The sequence below is a fragment of the Falco naumanni genome, chromosome 7 (genome assembly GCF_017639655.2).
Source record: "Falco naumanni isolate bFalNau1 chromosome 7, bFalNau1.pat, whole genome shotgun sequence".
NCBI lineage: Eukaryota > Metazoa > Chordata > Aves > Falconiformes > Falconidae > Falco > Falco naumanni.
This window is the reverse complement of record NC_054060.1, coordinates 56,855,226-56,880,049: the sequence shown is the minus strand read 5'-3', so window position 1 is coordinate 56,880,049 and position 24,824 is coordinate 56,855,226. Positions and strand designations below refer to the sequence as shown.

General features: G+C 36.3%; 1 protein-coding gene across 4 annotated transcripts in view; it reads right to left on the bottom strand.

Annotated features, from left to right (window-relative positions):
* The window catches only part of DPH6 (diphthamine biosynthesis 6), a 210,330-nt gene that overhangs the window by 23,356 nt on the left and 162,150 nt on the right, over positions 1-24,824 (bottom strand). For all 4 annotated transcript variants that reach the window (XM_040601797.1, XM_040601798.1, XM_040601799.1 and 1 more), the window contains one exon: positions 17,127-17,532. In XM_040601797.1, the coding sequence (XP_040457731.1) occupies positions 17,127-17,532 (406 nt within the window). The remainder of the gene's footprint in view (positions 1-17,126; positions 17,533-24,824) is intronic.

The window sequence follows — 24,824 nt, the reverse complement described above, 5'->3', positions numbered from 1 at the left end:
TGTCGTTTCTATTCTGAGATTATATTAGGATCAATTGACTGACAAGAGGAAAATTTTCTTGGCAGAGAGATAGGAGCCACAGTAAATTCATGTGCACATATATATGTATATGAATATGTATGTATACTTTCTTTAACTGTAAGAATGTTCCTACCCCTTGATGTTTAGTCTAATGTTCCAAGCTGGGATAAATCAAACTGACTCAAAAAATGATAACGAGAGGAAATATAATATTATATAATGATTTTGGCATCTTTTAAAATACCTGGCTTTACATATATTTTCCAGTAGACCTATTAAAAATGAAAGTTCTATAGGTAATAACAAGTGAAGTGCTTTAAATAATATTTCAGCTTTTGTAATAACCACATCTGAAAGCTGTACATTTTAAGTTTGTAAATGTTATTTTACTGGAGTGTCATAATGAACTTAAAAGTAGATGAGAAGCTTTGTATTAGAAAAACTGGATTATTGAAAGTGAAGAACTCACTGCAGGTTATTTCAGGTGTTTAAAAGGAAGGACATGATACAGCGTAAATCACATTTCTCCTGAGCATTTACTCCTACTGGCATACTCCTATCTGCATCCTGCCAGGTAACTCACTGTCAGCATTCACTTAATTTGGCTGAGGAGCATGGAAAACTTTGAAATACCTTTATTTATGTTACGAAAGTGAAATTTCTACCATTTGATCAAATAATGAAAAAAGAAGATATTAATTTTTCTAAAAAAATGTATAGACATAAAAAGCACAGAAAAAATTTATTAGGCTTCTAAACAAGGAAAGGAAAATATTTGTGTGGGCAACATTACAGTGGCATGGAAGCTGACCTTTTTTGATAATAATCAGTTGCTCAAAATAGGTTAATTACACAGTGTATGTTTCCAAGGGTAAGTTTCACATATAAATTGTGCTTGTGTGGACAATGCAAAATTTTTACATTTCATTCAAATTTCTAGTCTTCATTTCTGATTTAAGGTATTGATCACAGTCCTCTGGCTACTGGACACTTAGTTCTTCAGGCCTGTTAAAAAACTGTTGTAGGATTTTTGTTGTTTCCTTTACAGTCTTTATATGGGACCACTTCTAGCAGGACAATTTTAAACATAAGCTTTGGTTCCGAAAAGTAGATACATATTTATACGGGTGGATTAGGTATGTGCACATGCATTGAACAGGGGCCACATTTACTACAGCAATTTTCCTAAATACATTAATTTACATATCTTAAATATTATTTCATATTGGTCGATTTGCATGATGCATGCACACATAATTTACAATGCTGTATATGTTACTGTTGTATTTTGCCCTTTCTTTTAAAGCTTTTCCCCTGCTGATGCCAGTATAATCTAATAAAGGATAACATGGTATTTCCTATAGCTCCCACATACTTTCTTAAGTGTTCAATTTCATTTTTTTATTCTGAAAGGCTTTCTGAAAAGTATGCAATAATAATTCCTGGCTATTTTGTGTCCTAGAGACATGACCAAGATTTACAAACCACATTATCTGTGACTGAGCGGCAGTAACTAAAATATAAATATTTATAATCATACCGTCTTGCTGTTCTTAATTGCTAACATGAGGTTTACTATAGGAACTGTATAAATAACAATATTATTTCTCAGCTGACTTTCTATTAAGGATGAAAGGCTAAGTTATCACTACTATAGGTCAAATCTGTGTACCATGAATTGAATGTACAGAGGCTGTTTCACACTCTATTTTCAAACTAAAAGGTGATGCATCACCAAGAACCCAGAAAAAAGTATTGCATTGCTTTGCTCTTTCTCTCTCCGATTTTGCCAGGTTAAAAAATGTACATTACAATATCATGGAATCAACATAAAAGAAGGCTATTCTCTGCAGGGCAAAGCCCTGAATACACACACCCCAAGTCCTGTGTAGGACTGCTTTTATAAGGAAAGGAAAGACGGAACACCATCTGAAGAACATTAATAAATCAAAGATAATTGAAACTCATTAAAAGGTTTTGGTGCCTAGGCAGAACATTCTTAGGAGGCTGTAAGTCTTCTAGGGAATCTGGTGATCTTGAAGAAACACGATTGAAACCATGGGCAACCTGCACAAGGTCAGTGACAGAGGGGAGGAGAACCTAAGCCTACTCCATCAACAACAGTGAGCATTTCAAATGGCACTGAGACCTTCTCTTTAATTGAAAAACAGCCCCTTGTTACAAATTAACAGCTTTGTGGTGTATGATGAGAGGGGACATCGTTTTTGTAACCCCTCCACAAATTAAACCCAAACTTTGGACTTTACCATGCAAGGTGTAGCCTATCATAATCGCTGACTTGCATTCTGCTTCAGAATAAAATTCCAGTTTGCTTAGGAATCATGACCTTCTCTCCTGCATCAAAGCTGCATTGCTCTGGCTGCTGACTCTACCTCTACTTTAAAGGGAGCCTAGACGTCTCCGTGAAGATTCCGATGGGAATGAATAGCACTCAGCATTTCACAGGAGACACATCAGTACTTCACAGCAACAGGAGCCTAAAAAGGAATGTTTAGTCTTCAGATACCTCTGTTCCTCCTGTTACTACAAAACCTGTTCTTTTTTAAATATTGACAACAATGAACAGGATGGATGTGTTGCATTTAGGTTAGTGTAAGGACTGTGTGTCATCTACCAAGTTTCTTTTCTTTCTGTGCCACTATTTTTCTTCTGAAGCAGGGATGAAGAAACATATTAGTGGCTCCTAATTTAATAAATAACACCCAGTAGAATCCAAGCTGTGAGTTTCTGCACACATGTTTTTGCTTACTGCTTCTTGCTACCAATCGTATCTTCAGCACAGAACAACACATTTTTAAAACAGAAGCTTTGGCTTTATAATCCTGCTTGCTATACTCTGGCTTATGTCAGTCACATCTTCTTCTGGATCATGACACTTTAGATTGCTGCCTTTTGATTTTTACATCTTGTTTTGTTGCAGTTGGCTCACTCTGCCTGCCTTCAAGTTTTATTCTTGTATGTTTTCCATGACTCGGCCTGAAACATGATTTATGTGGTCCAAAACAAGGGATGAATGGAAGAAAAAAGAAAGGGCAAAAACCAGGACAGGAGACTAAAATGGAAGAGCAGAAAAGAACAAGCAAGTGGAGAGTACTTGAAGACGAAGCCTTGCATTTTTATCTCCCTATTGAAAATGAAGAAACAAATGATGCCTTCGGACTGGGTCAACTGTGCTGAAGTTCTTTCCCAGTGATTTCAATAACATAATTTTTGTTAATTTCAATAGATTTGGATTTAAATTGACCTAAAAGGCAAAACCACAGTAGCTAATGATGCTTGATGTACAGCTTGACTTGGTTTTCAGAGCTCAGATTCTTAGTATTTTCTGAAACTTGGGCTTGTTTTATGTGTCTCAACACATTACCTATCAGAGCAGGGACCATCCTTTGGATGAACTAGAGACTGCAGTCTTGCTAGAATCGTTCTGGTTCAAATGGGCCAAGGTCTTGCCTCTAATTCCATAGCTCCTCCAGGCCAGCATGTGGTGCTTTTCCATCAATCTCTGGACAGCTTTCATTTGTGTACCAGAAAATTAAGTTTTCCTATGTTTGGACAAGCATATTTAAGTCTTACTGTCTTGCAGTAAGTGTATTTTTTGCTTTTTTATCCTAAAGGACATAGTGGGAGGCACAGACTGGATATTTATGAAATGTGTGCTACAATGATTAAGATAATTAATTCAGGGTTCTGAGCCAGCTCAGAGCTAAAAATATACCATCTCTTACAGCAGATCTACTTTAGTATGACATCAGTGCACCTTGGAACTGATAAAGTCTTTTAATGTAATTATTGACTTTGAATGAGTGTGCTTTAAGTGATGAGAACTTCTGAAATGCTTTTCAGCCTGTCTGCAGCATATTCATGAAGAGTCAAACACAAAAAAGCACGGAAAAAATATAAAAGAGCACTGTAAGCAATGTGCGTAGATTAACTCCTGCCTAACACCAAACACCAAAATGTTCCTTCCAATTAATACTTGCCAAAGACATTTTTTTAAGTGTCATCATATGGTAGACTTGCTGCAGAATAAGCATTGTGGCATTAATTCCTGTAGCTGGGAAGTATTATGCAGCATGTTTCCTAGCAAAATGAAATTTTGATATGCTTAAAAAGTTTGCAGAACTCCTGCATATTTTCAAACAAGTTAAGCACAAAATGACAAGCAATACTTTTAATGAAGGCACTGTTTAACAGCTGAGGTTTCTGTTTCCAAATTTTTAAAGGATCAAAAGTTTAAGTTCTTTGCATACAACAGAGCTAAAAACAATCACAAGAAAAAATAATTTAGAAGAAAAGTAAAATTAAAAAAGGCTAATCTAAAGATAGAAATCCTGATTATTTCTGTTGCTATTATAGTTTGAGTGACCCAAATCCTTGATTAAATCACAGCAGGTAAGTTATGCTACATGATACAAAATAAAAGAATTCAAAGTACATTCTATGTAGTTAATGCAAAGAAAAAATAGAGTAATCAGCTAAATTACAATATATTTATCTTCAGGTATGAATCTATAGAAAATGCCTTAGGCTGGCTTCAATTACTCATGCTTTTCATAAAAGTCTGGAAATGACAAGATCCCTTGACAATTCTAAAACGATGAAGTTACGCCCAGTAGAAGAGCAATCTCAAAACAGATTTCATCTCAGGCTCCTTTCTGGAACAAGGCATGCACTTCAATGAACTATTCTGCTTCAGGGCTCTACTTACCCATTCTTACCATTATGCTGCCTCTAAACAGCACCTCATTTTGAGAGCTGCTGAGCGTCCGTAACTTCAGCTAAGAACTTCAGGAAAATAAAGCCCTATAACATTGCCATCTTTGGTGAAGTTATCAAGTCACTTAATCCTTCTGTGCCACAAATGGGAAGCTGCTTGTACATCTCAAATGGATCTACATTCACAGCATCAGGATACACATATAGTATAGTTGAGAGTAAAACAGGTGAGATACTGTTATTTTTCTTACATTTAATTTCACCCCATTGTTTGATATAGTGACTCATACATTCCCAGCAGGATGATTAAGGACAAGTCAGTACTTTGTAAATATCAGAAACAGCAATCTTCAACAAACTTTTTCTTCATCTTCCAGCAATATTGCTGTTAGGTGAAGAGAATTAATTTTGATTTTCAAAGTGCATAAGTTGCTTTATCTCCTGATAAGCAAAAGTTTAGAACAAAGTTTTGAAGTTCTGTAGAGGTTTAAAAGTTGCAATTTTTAAAGCTTGCAAATTATTATTTAAAAATTATTTTCCAAATCCTACTAAAACCCAGTTAAATTCATATTTAGCCCCTATATCAAACGGTATAACCATCTAATAATGTGTTTAAATGAGGAAAACAGTGGGTTTTCCAGTTGAAGATATGACATTACCGATGACATAAACTATTTAACTTCATAACAGGACTTCTTATCCTCAGGCGTCTCAATCATTACCAAAGAAATTAGACTCTGGAAACACATTGGCTTTACACTGTCCTAGGAAATACTGCAGAGATATCACAGCCCAATGATAATTATAATTCGGAACTTCTATGAGTTCTGTTAAGATAAAAAGATGGAAAGAAAGCAGGACAAATGTGCACACTAGAGAGAAATTAGTTAAAAAAACCACAAAGAATCCAGATACTTCTAAAGAAACATTTATCATTCAGAGACACACTCCAATAGGAAAAACTTGCTTGTTGGTTTCAATAATTATTATTCAAGTAAGGAGTGGTAGTCATCTTTTGTAAGTGTGGAGTATTAATGACAGACAGAAAGAAACTGTTGGGTTTTTTTCAGAATCTGCAATTAAATGCCACTGGTTTTGGCTAATTAATTGTAATTTAATAATAATATGGAATAATAGAATAATTTTGGGAAACATAGACTAATTTTGTTTGGTAAGGTTCTCTGGAAATCATATAGTCCAACCTCCTTCATGCTTCGAGCAGGGGTAATTTCAGACATTAGACCAGTTTGCTAAGGGCCTTGTGCAGCCAGGTTTTGAAGACCTCCAAGGTTCCACAGCCTCTGGGCAGCCTGCACCAGCATGCAACCATTCTTGTGGAGAATAATTCTTTGTGTCCACGTGGAATCTCTCCTGCTGCATTTTGTGACTGCTGCTCTTTGTCCTTTTCTGGTGCATCTCTGATAAAATCCTGTCTCTTTCCCTGCAATGCATGTTACGGTAGACTACAATTTGGTTCCTTCATAGCCTTCTCTTCCCAAGGTGGAACAAAGCCAGTTCCTTCAGTCTTTTCTTATATGTTCCATACGCCATTCACTCGACCTTTTATTTTAGTTCTTCTCTAGACTTTCTCCAGTTTGGTGATCTCTTTCTGTTATTATCCTATCCTAGTATCCCAGGTGTGCCAGCCCACCCAGGCTGAGGGACCTACTGGCTAGACTCTTGCCATTCAGAGATTACGTAGAAAGAGAAAAAAATGTTCTCATTTTTTACAATGGAAAAAATTTACCTGTTCTCAAATCATTCAATGTTGATACTTCAGACTTAACAGTGCAAGTAGAAAAGAACAGCCTAAAGAGACTATGTTATAAATGTACTTTCAGTGTCAATGAATTAGAGCTATTAATTGGATTTTAAGACAGCAGATATGATGCATTACTAGTAAAAGCTGAGTAAAGACCATAGGAAGGACAAAAATACAGATTTTTCATTGCTTGTTTTTCTAAAGATGGGAAATTTCTCAGTTCTACCCAACACCTTTATGCTATTTTAAACACAAATTTATCAGAAATTTAAGAAGAAATAGACTACTGAGAGCACCACTGCATACATTATGCAATGCCAAATTGCATGAAGTGTGACAATGGCAAAATACTTCTTTTGATGGTTAGTTACAACTATTTTCTTGGATTAGAAGTTACAGTGCAGATGACAAAAACAACAAAACAACTTTCCTCTTCACTTTTTCTTACTGTAATGGCGTCATTACATCAGATAAATCAAATGAAAACTCAAGTCCAACTTGTGGGCGGTAAGCAGTTGAACAAAATTACAGTACTTTTATGGATGCTAAGCACAGATTTTTGTATATTTCCTTCTAAGTCAGAGTATAACTTTGAAAGGTGTTTCAAAGATAAAAAAATCTTCCTTTACAAATGCATGCTGAAAATATTCTAATGAGAAATCTGATTTGTAATATGTCTAAAATTAAGGCAATAATTATTGTGATGTTCTTCAGACCAGTTTCTAGTCACAGTTTTACAGAATTTGAGACTGCAATACTGCAAGCAAAACAACCTCCAGATCCAAATTTTAGCACTCAAAAAAAAAAAAAAAAAAAAAAAAAAAAGTGTATGTATCTCTTCATTTGCATAAAGAAAACAAGAGAAGAGATGCTATTGAGTATTAACAATGAAAACGGTAAGCTGAGTATTTAGGATGCAAAGTTTGGCTGCACAGTCCGACTGTGACCAGGTAGGTATGCACCAGAGGCGGTAAACACTGGAGACTTTTTTGCCTTAAGCATACCTGTGGAGTACAAACAGCCCTTGTTTCCTTGTCCTGTCTTCTGTTTTCAGGCCTCCTCCCCAAGTCCAAAACTGAGATGGCTTAGACTATGGAGAAGTGGCAAGGGCAGGGGAAACAAATGGACAATGGAGTACAAAGGTGTTTATCACTTTTCGCTCTGAGCAATAAATAATCCTCGTGTCCATGCTGCTACCCTGGGCTTCAGGAAGGTAGCTTCTTTGGCTTTCATTACCCATGTTGACAAAAGACCCAGGCTATTAAAGCAACCTATGCCCGCAGCATCATCTTCTCATACTGTTAAGTTCCTGCCTGCATTTGTGGTTTAAATCAGGGCATTATTTCAATTTGTTTTTTAGCTTCACATCTTTGTAAAGAATTATTCCATGCCATTAGATAACAAGAAGGTCTTATCTGTCTCCAAGCAAATGGCTAAACATTTCGGAAAACCTCAGAGACTGTTGAGATGTGTTGCTGAGAGACTGCTGACAGCTGCATTTGATACCTGATACATGTGGACAGAGAAAAGAAGATAACCATGGCCTACTGCTTGCAGGACAGAGGATTTCCACAGGGCTGACCTTGGAAGAGTTTTCAAAAGAAATTCAAAAGCCATTGCACATTTACCTGCTATACTTATTAGAGCCCTTAGCAGTTAGATTTTCAGCAGGTGCTTAGTTCTTTGAAAAGTACCAATGAGGAAAGCTAAGCATGACTGCTGATAGTCATCTGACAAAATCTGACAGGCATTATCAGTGGTGCCCCAGTTGACAAAAGGCAAGATCTTACAGAAAGAAATTAACTTTGAGAGACTGGAGAAGGAAGAACTGGAGGGGAAACCAGAGAAGAAGTGGAAGGCTTTGAGGTAATAATAACTAATGGCTTTGGCTATCAGCCAGTGCTAATTCTGTCACCTAGCTTTTCCTCTTTATAGCTAAGATTATATATATATATATATATATATACATATATATATATTTAAAAGCCCATTACTGCTCTGAGCATGTAGACCAAGCAATGGGGAGATTTCAGTACCAGAACTGCAGTTGTCAGGGCAATTTCTTGAAAGTGGACTCAGCAGAATAGCCCAGGCCTGGGAAATAAGGATCTGGTGATGCATCCAAAAGCTTTAGGAAACCGGAGGAGAAAAAACCACCATGAGAATAGATATTTGCCAGCTTCTTACACATATTGCCAGGGCAGGAAAATTTCTAGTCTCAAATACTTAACTTCACATGTGAACTGTCACTTAACAGTATAAGGAGAAAGGAAATTTGCAGTCATAGTTTATTTAGGTTTATTGTCAAATCTAATAGTATGACAGTTGGTAGATATAATGCCCGTTTTCCAGGTTATTGATATTAGCAGTGCTAAAAATCCTTGACTTCTCTGCATGAAAAACACTGAAGTACAGCTTCTGCTGTCAGTCAGCAATACTTTCAAAAAGGGCTAGGAAAAGTTATCAGAGAAGACTGAACTGGTACTTTGTGCAGAGCTTATGCCAGACTGCCAGAGCCAGCTGACAGTCATTCAGCCCTCCTGTGGATCACCCATCCAGTGGGACAGCACACAAACTGAACCAACCCAGGAACTTCCCAGGAACAATCTACCCACCTACTCATTGATCTTCCTGCTACCAATATTGTTATTGGTTAAAAATGCAACAGTACATAGTTCTTCCTCACAAAATTCACTCTTTTCTTTCATTGAACTCTTTCTTAGGTCTGCTAGACAAAGAGCAAATGGCAAGCATTTTGGTACTAAAGAAGATGAAGTACAAAAGACAAGCTAGTCATGCCAAAGGTCCATCTACTGCAGTATTGTATCAAGTGATGATCCTAAATAAATATCTAGAATAAGTAATAAGTGAAGCAGGTATGATATTATCCCCAATTCACTTTCAGCCTACAATTATCTGAAGATCAGTAGACTTCCTAAGTCAGATGTAATTTCACTGGTTTGAACACCACCATGTTTTTTTTCTTCACTTATAAATGAATAGTAATATAGAGAGGGATCTGTATGAATGATGCAGAGATCTCTAGAAGTCTAAGTTATTTTGATGATTACTGATTTAGAATTGCAGAATTGTTGAAACAGTCTCAGAGAAAAACTTTCTGTGTAATTGTAAACTGTAATCTGTGTTGTGTCCTTAAAAGCTGAGTTTGTCATAAACGGTTTCTGGATAGACAGATCATATATGCCTCACGTATCAAACACCAGATGATCCAAATTTGGCAATCATTGCATGCCTGATGCAATTGTTATAAGATGTTTTTATAGGTGTCCTCTGTCATCAAAGCACTAAACAGTTTCTAAAAATTAATTTTTATGTTGTAGGAGGACATTTGTACTTTATGTGTATATAGACACGTATACATATAGGGATAGACCATGTATACATACAGCTGTCTAGAAGATACCGGTTTTCCAGAAGAGTATTAATTTGTTCAGACTCCTTGTAGAGCCAATTATCAAAATTTCCCATTCTGACTCATTGCAAAATAGACTGGATTCTCATTTCACCAGTTTCTTTACATCTATTTTCTTAAGATTTTCACCTTATAGCCTATTGCTTTTAGCAAATTTCGATGTTTATTGAAATAACTTATTAACTAACATCAAGCAGTAAAGCCATTGCATGGATCACCATAAAAGATGTCTAGCATCTTCCAAACTGATTATGTGAGGATGGAAAGTCAGTTTTCAAAGTGTTAGCAAACTTAGGAAAATTTTATTTATAATCTATGACTTTCCTTACAAAAAGCCTGTTTTCTGACAGGTCCATTCTGCCCTGGAGGTCGCTACATGTCAACAGGAAAATTAAGAAGTCCCCACAAATAATTCATCTGGTGAAGAGCTCAGGAGCATTTCAACATAACGTGAAAACATGATAGGAGGGATACAGTAACCTATAAATGTATCTTGGATATTAGTGTCAGAAATTCTGAAAGAAATATGAAGTTGTACACAGTAGTTTTAAAACAACCTTACCAATATATTGCTAGTGTTCTGTATCAAGGATAAAAGGTGTATGTTCTAGATCACTCTTGCGTCAAACAATTAAAAAAATATTTCCATTTAAAGTTTTAGCAAGATTTTTCTGCATGACTGCAATACATAACCTTTAGATGTCATGTGCTTTCCACTTTGAATAAGAATGAGTTCTAATGTTGCTACGTGGCCTTGGCACCAAGTGATTGAATTCAATCTACTATCTGTGCTCTTATAAAAATAAATTTCCCATCCTAAATGACAGAAGGCCACTGCCCTAAAGTAGGATCTAATACATTTTAAGCTGCCTTCACAGGCATTAAACACCTTCCGATGCAAATTCAGTCAAGAGGCAACATTACTATTAAAACAATTTCCCCATGTCTTCGATAGCAAACAACAAAATCCTTTTTGTATGAGATGTTCTGACAAAAATATGTGTACAGTGAATGGCAGTAGATACAATAACAGCATAACCTTGAAAACTGACATAAAAAGTTTAAAATTTCAGCATGTTAATGGTCATTTAATATATTAGATCTCTTGACTGGATAGCTTGGGTAGCAACAGCAGGATTGCAAAGCCACCTCTGTGGCTCAAGACCAAATTTAGCTACTTTTATCCTTTCCTTTCAAAATGTAATTTCAAATGCACTCATGAATCACATCAGTATTTCCTAATTGCTTATGTATATTATGATCTGATTCATTTCCCCAAGTGCTAATATCACCTTTTTTTTTTTTTTTTTTTTTGACCAGCAGCAGTGTAGGCCTGCTGCTTGAACTATTATACTTGGCAAATTCTTTGTTTTCTTAACAGGAAACCCAAGAAATTTAAAGTGAAATTTTCCTCTTCTTTCAGGTTGACAACTGTTCTCATGTTTTCCATTTAGCCTAAATTAATAGAATTTGGTAGAAAAACACATACAAGTTTTACAGCCTATTTCAGACAGCATCATAATATCTAAAAAATACCTTTGTTTGGCCAAATTATGTATCATAGTCACAGCAATTACTTCATTAGTTAGTGATTGCAAAGCTTGATTTCAAAAGGACCAACAGTTAAAAATTATCAACACTTATATACCTGCTTCATGGTTACTCAATAAACAGTTCTTAATGACTTCAGTTGCTACTCATGTGAGTAGCCCTTCATGACCCTGAGTCATGAGAACATGTAGGTCTGCATAGAAATATTTAGAAGTTGAGATTTCAGCTGTCCCCATGGGAAGTTGTTTCCCAGTGTATAAGGGCATATCCATCCAGAAAGTTAAGTTGAAGTAAATCCCTTTGTGAATTTAAAGTACATTAGTTAAAAAATATCAAACTCTTAATGCATACAGAGATGTGTTATTAAGAAAGCGCATCTTGGTATCTTCACTTGATTGTCTTCCACATCTCTTAGATTTACACTACATAATGTATACCTACCAGTACTGGAAATTACGTTTTGGAAACCATCTGGTAAATGTGTTGATAATGCAGTATTTTCATAAATGTAATACTTTAAATCTTATCAGATAGAAAATCTTTAGTTTAAAAGCAGTATGTTGTGCGTGTGTCAGGGTGTTACTATGTCAGTGCAAGGACTCCTAACTGAGTGCCTAATAACCAGGGCTTCTCTTTCAGCAGAAGAAACAGTCCCATCTCAAGATTTTCTATGGTCCAGCTGAACTACACTCAACCTGTGTTAGAATTTTTTCTAAACTATAGCATCATTCAAACATGATAAATACAGAAGTACTAAGAGCCTTTTAGTCCTAAGCGTTTACAGAGTAGAGCCACATTTAAAACTAATTATATATTCATTTTAATGCCGCTACCAGACTGTCTTTCTATTCCTGTTCTCTTTTGCCTTTTTATATTCCCACTTCATTTTTTTTTCTATAGTATTAAAAAGGGATTATGTAATATGATGTTCTGGTGAATGCAGGACCTTTTCCACTCCCTAATAAATATTCAAAAATATTTTTGCATACATCCTGTGAACAAGGCCTGTGATGACTATGAACATCTTTCCTACACTGAAGTATACTCTAGTCAACTGGATGGTATAGCGAATTGTCCTGACACGTTTATATTAATGCATATTTAAATGAGAATAAGAGAGAAATAGCCATTTTATGTTAAAGACTTCTAAAGGCTTAACAGCATCTTACTAAGTATATATGTCAGCTTAATCTAATCCTCCTACTTCTAACACGTTCTGTGGTCTCAGCACGGTGCCCATAATGCTCTCGTATGTTATGAGGGATTGCCTCTGAGAAGTTCACCATCAGTACTACACTTTGTTCAATAAAACTTTACATCTGGTCTTAGGATGACAGAAAGCTATCTGTCTCAGATTTGCATTACAAACCTTTAGCTTCTTTTGACATCAGTAACACTGGCTATAGTAATTTCCAATAACATGTTACAATATGCAGAGTATACGTACTCCTGGTTCTCATCTTACTGTATCAGGTACAAACAAATGTCTCCAATTTATTTGCACAGTTTTAAATAAATTACATTCTCTTTGCACCAAAAAAGCCCTCGTCTAATCAGAGGCTCATTTGAGAAGATCTGTGGCAGTGTTTTCTTCTCTCACTCCAATGATTTTAAGCTCTAATCAGAAAAAAGTACCTTTATTTTTTTCCGTGCTTTTGCTAAAAGAGACAATACATTGCAAATCAAGATTTTACAAGAATTATTGAAGACTACTTGCACACCTTATGACATGATGGAAGTCCACCTGAAATGCACTAAGATGGGAAGAGTTATCTCCTCAACCATCTCTCTTGATTTCTGAGACATGATAATTTCTGTCTTTTCCATTACACATACACATCTGTCTGATGTGTTTCATGGTAAAAATATTTGAATAGTAGTGTCTAGCCTTCCCTGCTACATGATGAGTATTATCTTTCCTCAGCTGACAATGTATCTGATGGTAGTTGAAGACTCCAAAAGGACAGACCTACTTGTGGGATTAACAATGTCTAACACATGTTGGAGATCAAACATGTCACTAATGGATCATCATACAGATGGTTAGCAATTAGTACTACCTGGGCTGAATTAATAAATGGCAACCGAAAAACTGCTCTCTCAATGTCATTCGTGTTCTGGTAGCCACACCAAGGAAACAATATTTTTTAAAAGTCCATGTATTAGGCCTGCAGATTTTCAAGTCAAGATCAGTACATTTCTGCTTGATCCTGTGTCCTGGTACAATGCTATTCTCTGTCTGAAAGACAGTTTTACCTACCAACTATCTGATCAGTAGCATAAATAAATCTGTTACCCACCTAGACATACTCTGCAACAGAAAGCGACCTTTGGAGGTAGTAGAACTCACCCCAGAGACATCCAAATACTCAAAATACCTTAGGGCAAGACTGCAAGACTACAGAGAGAGGTATGAGCAAGTTTTGGCCATGCTCATAGCTGACAAGACACAAAGTAGTGCTATTTTGGAAACCAGTACTGTTCTCTCTTGTGACTAGCCACATTCAAATTCGTGCATTCTATAAGCAGAACAAGCTTATTTGAAATTGCCTAAATATATTATATCTATGCTTTGAATTCTATTCAGGCAATGAATTAAAATTCTGTGTAACATAAAACATGCCTTTTTTACTCCCTCTCTCCTGAATCGAGATTTAGGAAGAAGGCTGACAAGTTAATGGGCTGTTGTAGATGGAACATGAGAACCATCTTAAGGCTCAAGAAGACAACAGGAGTATGCTATGAGAAACCAGAAAAAGCTCTGGTCATCAGAATTCAGCAATGTCTAACATCTTGGACTGGTGTTATAGGCAGGTTAAAATATCATGGGATTCAAAAGACTGACCTGATATTAGCTCTGGTATATTTTATCTGTGAAGCACGCTAAAGGCCACACACATTTGCCATAGTTCTGCCAGTGAAAGGTGAAGACTGCCAATAACTGAGAAGATAAAACATAGACTATGTCACCTTGCTTATGGACACTGTCTAGGGGATACTGAAATGAATGAGAGCATCTCGGAGACCTTATACAGTGCTTTCTTAGCTGAGATTTAACATATATGTGTGACTACACTTGAAATTATGAAAAGCATAGTAATAGTACAAAAGACAGTCAAAGACATAGTTCAGTAATACGCTGCAACTTTTGGAAAGTTGAGGAGGCTCCACTGGAGACTACATGACCCTTCAAGGTTCCAAAGACACACCTTGGCAGAACACTTAAAATATGTCCCTGTTTCTTAACAATATATTAACAATTAGTCCTCTGATTTTGAATCAGAAACAGTATATATATAATAGTCTTATATCAGATTGAAACTATCTGTAAAACACAGCAACAACTATTTTAATTTGAGAAATAATTTTCAAATATATAGCATATTTCTTCTTCCCACTGACCTTTCTGCAAATTTTTCCTAAGTAGAGAAAAAGTTATTTTTAAATTCTTCATTGAATTCATGAATTAGTGCTTCTTGTAAATTTAATGTATTCTATATATTCTACAGATTTGCAAGAACATATTTCTTACTAGTGAGGATAATGATAAAATTGCTATAATGACAGGAATTATTATGACAGTGCAGAGATCTGAACACAACCAGAATGAATATGACAATCACAACAAATCTTTCTATGTCTATGGCATTGGTAGTATAACATGAATGGAACTGAATCAAATTTTTATGTGCACAATTTATACATAATATTGAGAAAAATATTTAATAGAGCAAACAAAATTTATTTGGAAGTAATTATTCTATGGCCTGAGAAATATCAGAAAGCAAGCAGGCAAAACGGTAACGTTAATCCCATGCCAGGAATATGTTTTATCAGGTTTCCTTTTAGCTTTTAAACAAAATGTAGTAAAACCAACAACATTCTGTCAGACTATATGTTCATTCCTTGCTTCCTGGATTAAATATGCTTATTCTATGCCACATTTTTATAGCTTTCAATTCCTGTAGTTTAAATCTATTAAACAATGTCAGGTTGAATTTTCTTCAAAAACTGCTGCAGGTTAAGAAAAAAAAATAGGCCAGTAGAATATTTGAGGGCTAACATTTATGTCATTTAATTAATATGGATCAGTTGTGGTCTGCAAGGATTTTTAAAGTGCATGCATGTTTGAGATAGACTAAGGATCTGATTTTGTTCCTCTCAAACTGATAACAAACCTCTTACTGATTTCAGTACAAGTATGGTCTACCAGTTTTGTAGGTCTGAAAGATAAAATAAGATTTTGTGCTCTTGTATAATGTTGGTTGACCAAATTGAGCATAGCCCAAAACACAGATGTACAACATAAGAAGTACACCGTATTCTGCACCATTGTATTTATTGTTCTGTATTCTCTTTACTTGGTAAGGGAATGAGATTTTGAAAAAAATAAACATTGGGAAAAAAACAGTAAATTTGTTTGGTTAGCAAGTTCTATTATAGTAAGTTGGCAAGAAAGCAGCCCACGTTCAGAACCAGACACCCTCTAATCTAGAGGATACAAAATCATTTCCTTGTTTTAAAACATTAAATATTTAATTATTTATCCTCAAAGGAGTGCCTGTTAGCACACAGAATGTGGTTATTTGAACATAGTTCTAGATCATGACAAAAATAGGCTACCAAATGGACAACTGTTCAAAGACTTATATGCAAAAGATTAATTCTCCCTATGTTTGAACCTGAGGTGGCTGGATTTCTCAGAAACTTTCTTTTTCGTGGAATCACAGAACAACTCAGATTGGAACAAGATTGTCTAATACAACCTTCTACTCAGTCAGGTCAGCTGTGAGATGAGAACAAGTAATCCAGGGTTTTATCCTGTTTAGACTTCAAAACATCCAGTAGAGCCTTTCTATAAGAGGAGCGTGCGTGGCAACCAGAAGAACAACAAACGTATTTTAATCATAGAATCATTTAGGTTGGAAAAGACCTTTCAGATCATCCAGCCATTAACCTAACACTGCTAAGTCCACAACTAAACCATGTCTCTAAGCGCCACGCGTACACATCTTTTAAATACCTCCAGGGATGGTGACTCAACCACTTCACTGGGCAGCCTGTTCCAGTGCTTAATAATCCTTTCTGTGAAGAAATTTTTCCAAATATTCAATCTAAACCTCCCCTGAGACAACTTGAGGCCATTTCCTCTTGTCCTATCACTTGTTACTTGGGAGAACAGACTGACTCCCCCCTTGCTACAACCTTCTTTCAGGTAGTTGTAGAGAGAGATAAGGTCTCCCCTCAGCTTCCTTTTCTCTGTGCTAAAAAACGCCAGTTCCCTCAGCTATTCCTTATAGGACTTGTCCTGTAGACCCTTCACCAGCTTCATTCTCTGGACATGCTCCAGCACCTCAATGTCTTTCTTGTAGTGAGGGGCCCAACACTGAACACAGTATTTGAGGTGCGGCCTCACCAGTGCTGAGTACAGGGGGACAATCACTGCCCTTGTCCTGCTGGCCACACTTTCTGGTACAAGCCGATATGCAATTGACCTTCTTGGCCACCTGTCCTTGAAAGGCACTTCTAAAATATCTTCTTCCAATGAAACCTTATGTAGACATAAACAAAAAATACCTTATGCTTAGTATTAGCACGTGCTTCCTTCATCACAAGTCTTACCTGTTTGTAGTGTTTCGGTATCAAAGACATCCTCCTTGAAGAAAGCTCTAAAAGACAAAGGACTTGCACTGCAGTCTTCTGAAAGTTTTTCAAAAGCTTGTTTAAACATAGCAACTAAGTCATGAAGAGGTCCGTCTAAATCAAGCTGAGAAACGGATGGTGAAATCAAGCTCAGACATAGAGAGACTGATGCAGAAGATGCAGAACTAGACTCCACAGATTCGCAATCAATTTGGTAGCCCTCTGACAACATCTTCATTGCAAAATGTTTTCTTTGGAGTGGATCATCAACTACTGCAACAACATGCCATTCAATGGCAGCATCTCTGGGTAGGTGAGATACTACAACCACAGTAAGCAACCCACACACATCAGTTCCATCATGATACGTCTCTGAATCTTCAACCTAAAAGATAAACAAAATATTGTGCATATTACAGAGCTGGTAGAAATTAATGTTGCTCATATTCAGCTGCTACATTCAGAAAACCACGTGCAGTACAGTTATTTCATGGAGACTGTCTTTCCCCTAAATTTTCCTTCTTATTGAAAAATTATCTTGAGTAATTATGAATTTGTCTGACAGTCAACATCTGCTTATTTTTCCAATCTCAAACCATTACCATACCTGAAGCATTTAATAAGATGCTGATCATAATGTATTTTGCGTTCAGTCTGCAATGGGAAAGTCTTTTTTGCATACAGTAATTTTTTTCCATACCAATGGTCCTTAAAAATAGAAATAGTAAGAATGACCAAAACTACAGAAATGAGCTAGTAAAGCATTTAAGATGTATTTTAAAAGCTGGAGTACTAAAGATACAGTTCAGATACAGCAAAGATATAGTTCAGATATTTCTGAACAGCAGAATGATCTCAAATGTGTTTTCTTAATAGCACAGCTCATTTAGAAAGTGTATTTAAATTGTTTTCACATCAACCACCACATCTAATTAGCTAACTTGGTATGCTAACTCTAAGTAACTGATTTCTTTCTCTTTTGATGGTATTAAAGAAGTGGGATGGGCTTTCTGCTTACTTCTTTATAACAAAAAAGAGTATAAATTGCACTGGAGCATGTTAACAGGTATAGGAAGTGAAGAGCATCACCTTTGAATCTTAACAAAACTAAGATGAGTTCATAAAAGAATTATCTTGTCCCTGTACTGTTGCTATGTATTTATTTCTTTTTCAAGTGAATACAAACAAAACCAACCTCAGACCTTTAAATTAGGAATAATACATTATAGTGGGTTGACTCCAGCCAGCAGCTAAGTACCACACAGCTGCTTGCTTACTCCTCCTGTCCCCAATGGCACAGGTGAGAAAACTTGTGGATCAAAAGAAAGATGGTTTAGTAAGTGAAGAAAAAAGAAAGGAAGAAAACCAAAACAAGCGATGCAAAGGCTATTACTCAACACCTCGCCACCAGCAGACTGATACCCAGCTAGACTGTGAGCAATGGCTATCCTCCCGAAGACCCTTCTGTTAAGTTTTTATGGCTTAATATGATGTTTTATGGAATGAAATATTCCTTTGGTCAGTTGGGGCCAGCTGTCCCGGCTGTGTCCCTCCCAGTTTCTTGTGCACCCCCAGCCCTTTGCTGACAGGACAGGACATTGTGACAAACGAAGGCCCTGATGCTGTGTAAGTGGTGCTCAGCAACAGCTACAAACCCTGGTGCGTTATCAGTGCTGTTTTGGTCACACGTCCAAATGATAGCACTGTACAGGCTGCTATGAAGAAAGTTACCTCCAGCCCAGCCAAAGCCAGTACACACATTTAGGTCTGCTGTTACCTTATACTTGAAATGCATACACTTCTATTATGTATACAACAAGGTCTATTTATGGAAACCAACCCCATTTTATGATATTCATATTCTCAAAAAGTATGAATTTACATTAACTTATCAGCTCTTTGAACACTTCTTTTTAACAACTGTTCAAACAGTTGAACAATTGAAATGCTGATTTTGTCTAGCAGATTAATTTTTTTCTTATTTTTTCCCTCCATTTTAATGGAGAGACAATATACCAAGCATTTTTAATACTAGTGACTTCACCATCTTCTTTGTGTACACCGATAATAACATTTTTATATACTGATTTGTTTACGCTGCAGTATATACCGGTAATATTGTCCATCGCCTGGCCTACAAGAAGAAAAATAATAACAAGGCAAATCTGTCAAGTTTGCCTGAAGTCGATAAGGCCATATAACTCACAGCACTGTCAATTCACAACCTCAATTTTCATCTACTCGCTCTCAACTTTGAGAAGAAGAAATGATGACAGGTTACAGGCACTTTATTTCAAAATTCACTCACAAAGTTATTGACAAGCGTTTTGCACAGAATATCTTTGATGCTTGACCCTTGTGAGCTGTTTACATGAAAAATGCACTTCTATATTAACAATAGCGGAGTCTAATTCTATACCAAACATGTAGCAATTGCTTTAGCGTTTCTGTTTTTGATATAGGAACAAAAATAGGGATAATTTGTCTCAAATTGCAGTCACTTCAGTCATAATAAAATTTCACCGAGTACTGTTTGCTTTCAGTACTTTCATCAGGCTAGCCAGGCCTGTCATTAAGGTACCAACACATAAATGTTATATTAGCACTTAACAGGAGGAGCACAGTATTCTCCTCTAGGAGATGAATTCTAACCTTGTCAATATAATTCTGCTCTAAGTGCTGTAAAACAATTTGAAAAGATGAAATACTGGAGCTTTGCACTAAGGAAAAAAAAAAAAAAAAAAGTCATGCTTATTCAGGCTTAAAGGCCACTTTGCTGGCCCAAGGTGCTGAGGTACTGTTTAGAAAAAAAGAGTCTAAAGAAGCTCTCTCAGGTCACATCAAGCACTAAGACAAACTTTTCTACTTCCCTGTGCTTGTCTTAGGTTGTTAAATCAATTACTCGCTATTTCTGCTTGCCTTCAGCTGCCATTTAGAATATGAAGAACTACATGAAAATTAAGGCCAGGAGAAAGTACATTTCCAAATTTAACAAATGAGAATTATTCTGTGTGAAAGACTATTCATGGTGCACCTGTACAGTACCATAGCACTCATAACCTTTAACTTTAGAGTTTGCACAAAGCACAAGTGATGGAGCTACTGGGGACTAACAATCTTTCATCAGCTGCTACCAAATCTTACAGAAATACTTCTAACAATGATGTCTCCTGACTTATTTTCAAAAAAATCGCTGACATTTGTGTTGTATATGGATGCTGCACTTAGGAGTTACCTTTCAGAAATTTACAACTGTCTTAAACAGCTGAATATCTTTATGATAGCCTGTCTAGTAAATGAGGATGAATATATAAGCTTGGCTAAGAAATTCCATTCATATGATGCCAGAACAATATAAGAAAGTATTAAGACTGAAAATGAAGAGGAATTATTTTATGATTAAGTTGCTTTTTACAATTGATTCTGCACTCTCATCAATGAGATTCAGTATTTCTGGCAGACAGCTGTGGTACTATGAAGAAAAATGTGTTTTTAGGGTTCTTGCCCAAGGATAGTCATAAACTGTTCCATAAAGGAGCACAGGTTTTGGCCTAGTCCTCCTTCCACTTCTTCACAGTCTTAGGGACAAATAAAAAGAGGTAGAAAAGGATGCAGCTTGGCTTGTATTTCTTGAAAAAGAAGTGTCAAATAATTCTTGGGAATTCTTATTATTAAGAGACAAAAAAAGCATTTGTTGGGGCAAACACTGTTGAAAGCAGTGATTCGTTAATGTATGCAGACCTGAATTTTACAAATCTTCACAAATTTCATTAGGCTGTAGATGCAGCTGTCATCTAAACGTATTTTCCCTTAAACACTTGTTTTCTAGCTGTCAGTATTCAAATGATTTTCAGTTCATGGTAGAGGATCTGCCTGTTGGAACATTCTGATTTCCACCTGTTAGATTTCCCACAGGATTTAATCCTTTCTAAGAACAAATACTGCGAGGTAGCTTAGCACCAGGAGAAGTTTGAATGTCATAGAGGAAAATGAACAGATCGTAAGGTTCAATAGCTGACTGCTGAGATAATATGGAGACCGATGCTACTACTGTGCTATATTTTTTCATGATCTTATTTAGAGAGCGCTGGAGAAGGAAGCCAGGTAGCATCCTCTTGCTGTGTGGGAGACAGCCTCTGAAAAGAAATGACTCTGTAACAATTTCTTATTTTACTAATGGATGCAAACCGGATCGCCTCAGAGACCACACTGTCTTTTGATTTTGAATCTATCATGCTATGAGATGGTGGATTCCAAAACTTTGGATAAAGATTTGATATAAGTGATTTAGCTCTAACTGAATCTTATATTAGGCTGTCCTCAAAACATGGTTCACTATATCCTCCCTCTGCCAACAGATTAATCTGCTACTCAATTTATCAAAGGTGGGAAAGACAGGAGTTCCAGAAAGTTTGGAAGAGGAAGCCCCAAAGCAGATTTTTCTAAATACATGCGCTGCAAGAAGGACTACGAATACTCCCTCTTTTAACACCTTGCTTTAAAAAAAAACCCCACAACTCAGCAAAGGGCTTTTCCTACCGTGAAGAAAAGACTGGTATTCTTCTGGTGTTACAACACACATTTCAATAACTCGGGAAAAACAGAAGGTAAGGAAAAGATTTTAGGAGGACTGAAAATGTGACTCTGTTGTTTACCTCACATTTTATAATACCGAGGCAGGTTGATACCATATTACTGTAAACACTGAGAAGAGTGCCCAGTTAAGCTAAGTAACATCTTGGAAAGTCTTCATGGACCAGTTAATACAGAATCACAGCAGCTGACGGTAGTCAAGAAAGCAAGTAAAGCATTACGAATTCTTAGGAAAGGAATAGAGGATAAAGTGCATTATTTTTACATTACGCTTCTGCAGAAATTCACAATTCACCCACGCCTCGAGTAAGACATGCAACTCTGGATCTCTCAACTGAAAAAGGACATATTAGATGCAGAATGCATTCAGCGAGGACAGGAAGGATGATCCAAACCTCTGGAGGATCTGACTGGAAATGTCCTCCAGCCTTAAGGAGAATACGGCAGAGGTTTACAAAACCATATATGACATACGAAGAATGGATAGGGATAAGAACTGATTTTGCACCCTTGTCTTTCTGTACAAGAACCATGGATCATCAAACGACTTTGGTAAGGGCATGGTTTCAAGAAGACTGATGGTGGGTGACACCTGGAATTCCTAGATGGAGAATGATGTGATTGCAGGAATTTTACAGGGATTCAAGAGGAGACTGAAGAAGAACACAGATTCAGTGGGGATTATAAGACAGACATATTAAAATTCTTAGTTAATTATTAATTTATACAATAGTTAATAATTTATATGAAAATTAACGATTTATATAACTATTAAAATGAATTTAATTAAATTATATATGAATAAAACAGTTTGAGGTGGGGAGAATATTGGGGTGGATATATGCTTTTCCTGTTTTTACTGTTCACATCTGCTCAGGGCTACTGTTTGGAGTCAGAATACTAAGCAGAGCCTACACCATTATGGCTATTCTATGTTCTTATGTAAGAACTTATGTTTACGCTGATACTAGCAGTCTGCTTGGTGAAGAGGAAAAGTGACTGGGCTTTCTTGACTGGACTGGTTGAATTTTCACAATTATTCCCTTCCAACAATGAGTCCTTTCCAACATTTCTGTAATTCTAAGGGAGTTTTATATTCATTTGTGATATTCCACATTGATTTCATAGGGGAATAATGAACACTGAGTCAAACAGAAGAATGCAGGTAACAGCTTTGAAGTGCTTCTTCAGCCAGCTGAGCAGAGCTGTTGGCATCAGAATATTGGGCTGGAAGAAGTGGGAGTTTGATGTGGTTGCCCTTGGGCTCTTTCTGAGAAAAAAAAATAAATGCTTCCTCTTCTCCTTTTTCCCAAAGCAGAATCGCAGAGAAAACTGGAATCCTACTTTTAGGGAGGGACATATAGAATCTCCCCTCCCTGCTTATACTGATGGAGACACCACAGACAACTAAAACACAACAGACAGTCCCAGACAGTGCCCAGCAGGAGGTTTGCCTGCTTTGGGCACCTGCCACAGGAACAGGGATCTCGAGCCCTATTACATTCGAGCCACCAGTCTGCTGTGTTTTAACTCCTCTAACGAGGTTCTGCAATGGATGTTCACCACAAATCTGCAAAAGTTTAAGGATGATTGGTTGGAAATAGAAGCGGTTGAAGGGCTTGGCTGAAAACTTACTGAGGGGCGCAGTACTACATTACCAAATGACATCCAGCTGAGTAAGGTATCTAATAACATGAAAAGAGAACAGGAACTCTTCCTATATTTTACATTCATGCATAGGCTGAAGGTGAAAAAATAGCTTTGTAGAAATATTCCTTAGCTAACACTTCTATAAACATGTTTAATACGGAAATACAAGCCCTTTCATATCACAAGAAGGAACGTTAACAACAGAGGTTGGCAACTGGTTTTTAAGCTTCTAATTAACCTGCATCTGTACATTAAAGTAAAATGGTTATCTGAACGGCTGTGTCCAATGCTTTCCTGAGCTTTGCTCAGACACAAGAAGTTACCACATAGTGTTACCAAGTCCTTGCATATTGTATGCCTTAGTTCTTAGTAAAGATGCACTTGATTTTCACTGTGTGTATTCACGAGAGCTACAGAATACTCTTACACTAATGCATGCCTAATGCATTCTCAGTACTGCTATGAAGCAAACCAGAAGCCAATGCAACGGGCATAGTTAAATGAAAAATGCTGGGCTCTAATAGTTGCAAACTAACTTACACAGAGTGCTGTTTTAAAATTGCTAACCTTAAAAAAAGAATTTCTTTAATTAATAGTGTATTTTTTTCATCTAAAAAAAATCAAAGGTAGACCTATTAAAATTCTGATGAAAACACAGGAATAACGAGTATAGGACAAACCCATATTCAACCCATAGTATAGGCATTTAACTATTTTACTTAATTTAACTGAAAAGGTACACTTCTCAGCTATTAACATTTATTATATAAATTTGGTTTACTTTGACTATCCTCCATTTGTTCCAAATGAGAAATATTCTTTGTGTTGTGTTAGTAAGGACTAAGGTCTACCTACCTCACAGCTGAATATGAATCAGGCTATAAGAGACAGAGATGAATACATAATTGCTATCTCTACAAAGAATTGACTTGGAGAACAAAAAGAAAGATACTATGATGTTACTTTTAGAAGCTGAGTTTATGAAAACCTTATATGGTATGCATTATTACACCATTATAGCGGCAAGATTAATGTGCCTTTAAATAATACATTTAAAATTTCTTTTACACTGCTTGCATTAAATAGAGTGCATCAAACTCCTGAGATCCAGTTTAAGCTTTGCTAGAGTCTCTCACAACAATAGGTTTATGACTTTAAAAAGTAAAGATTCCACTAGGAAAACTGCATAAGAATAAAAATGTCAGTTCCTGAAGAAAGTAGGATAGAAGCAATTCTTTTCAACACCCTGTTTTGTCTAATAAATAGGCCACATGCATTCCTGGTATAACATGCCTGAATTCAAAGAATGAATACCAGAATGTTTTATAACAATAAAATTGTTAGGAATATTCTTTTTGCAATGCTTACAAAAATAAGGAAGTCTGACATTGAGTATTCCTGAAATAAAACAGATAATTTGCTGCATGCCAAAAA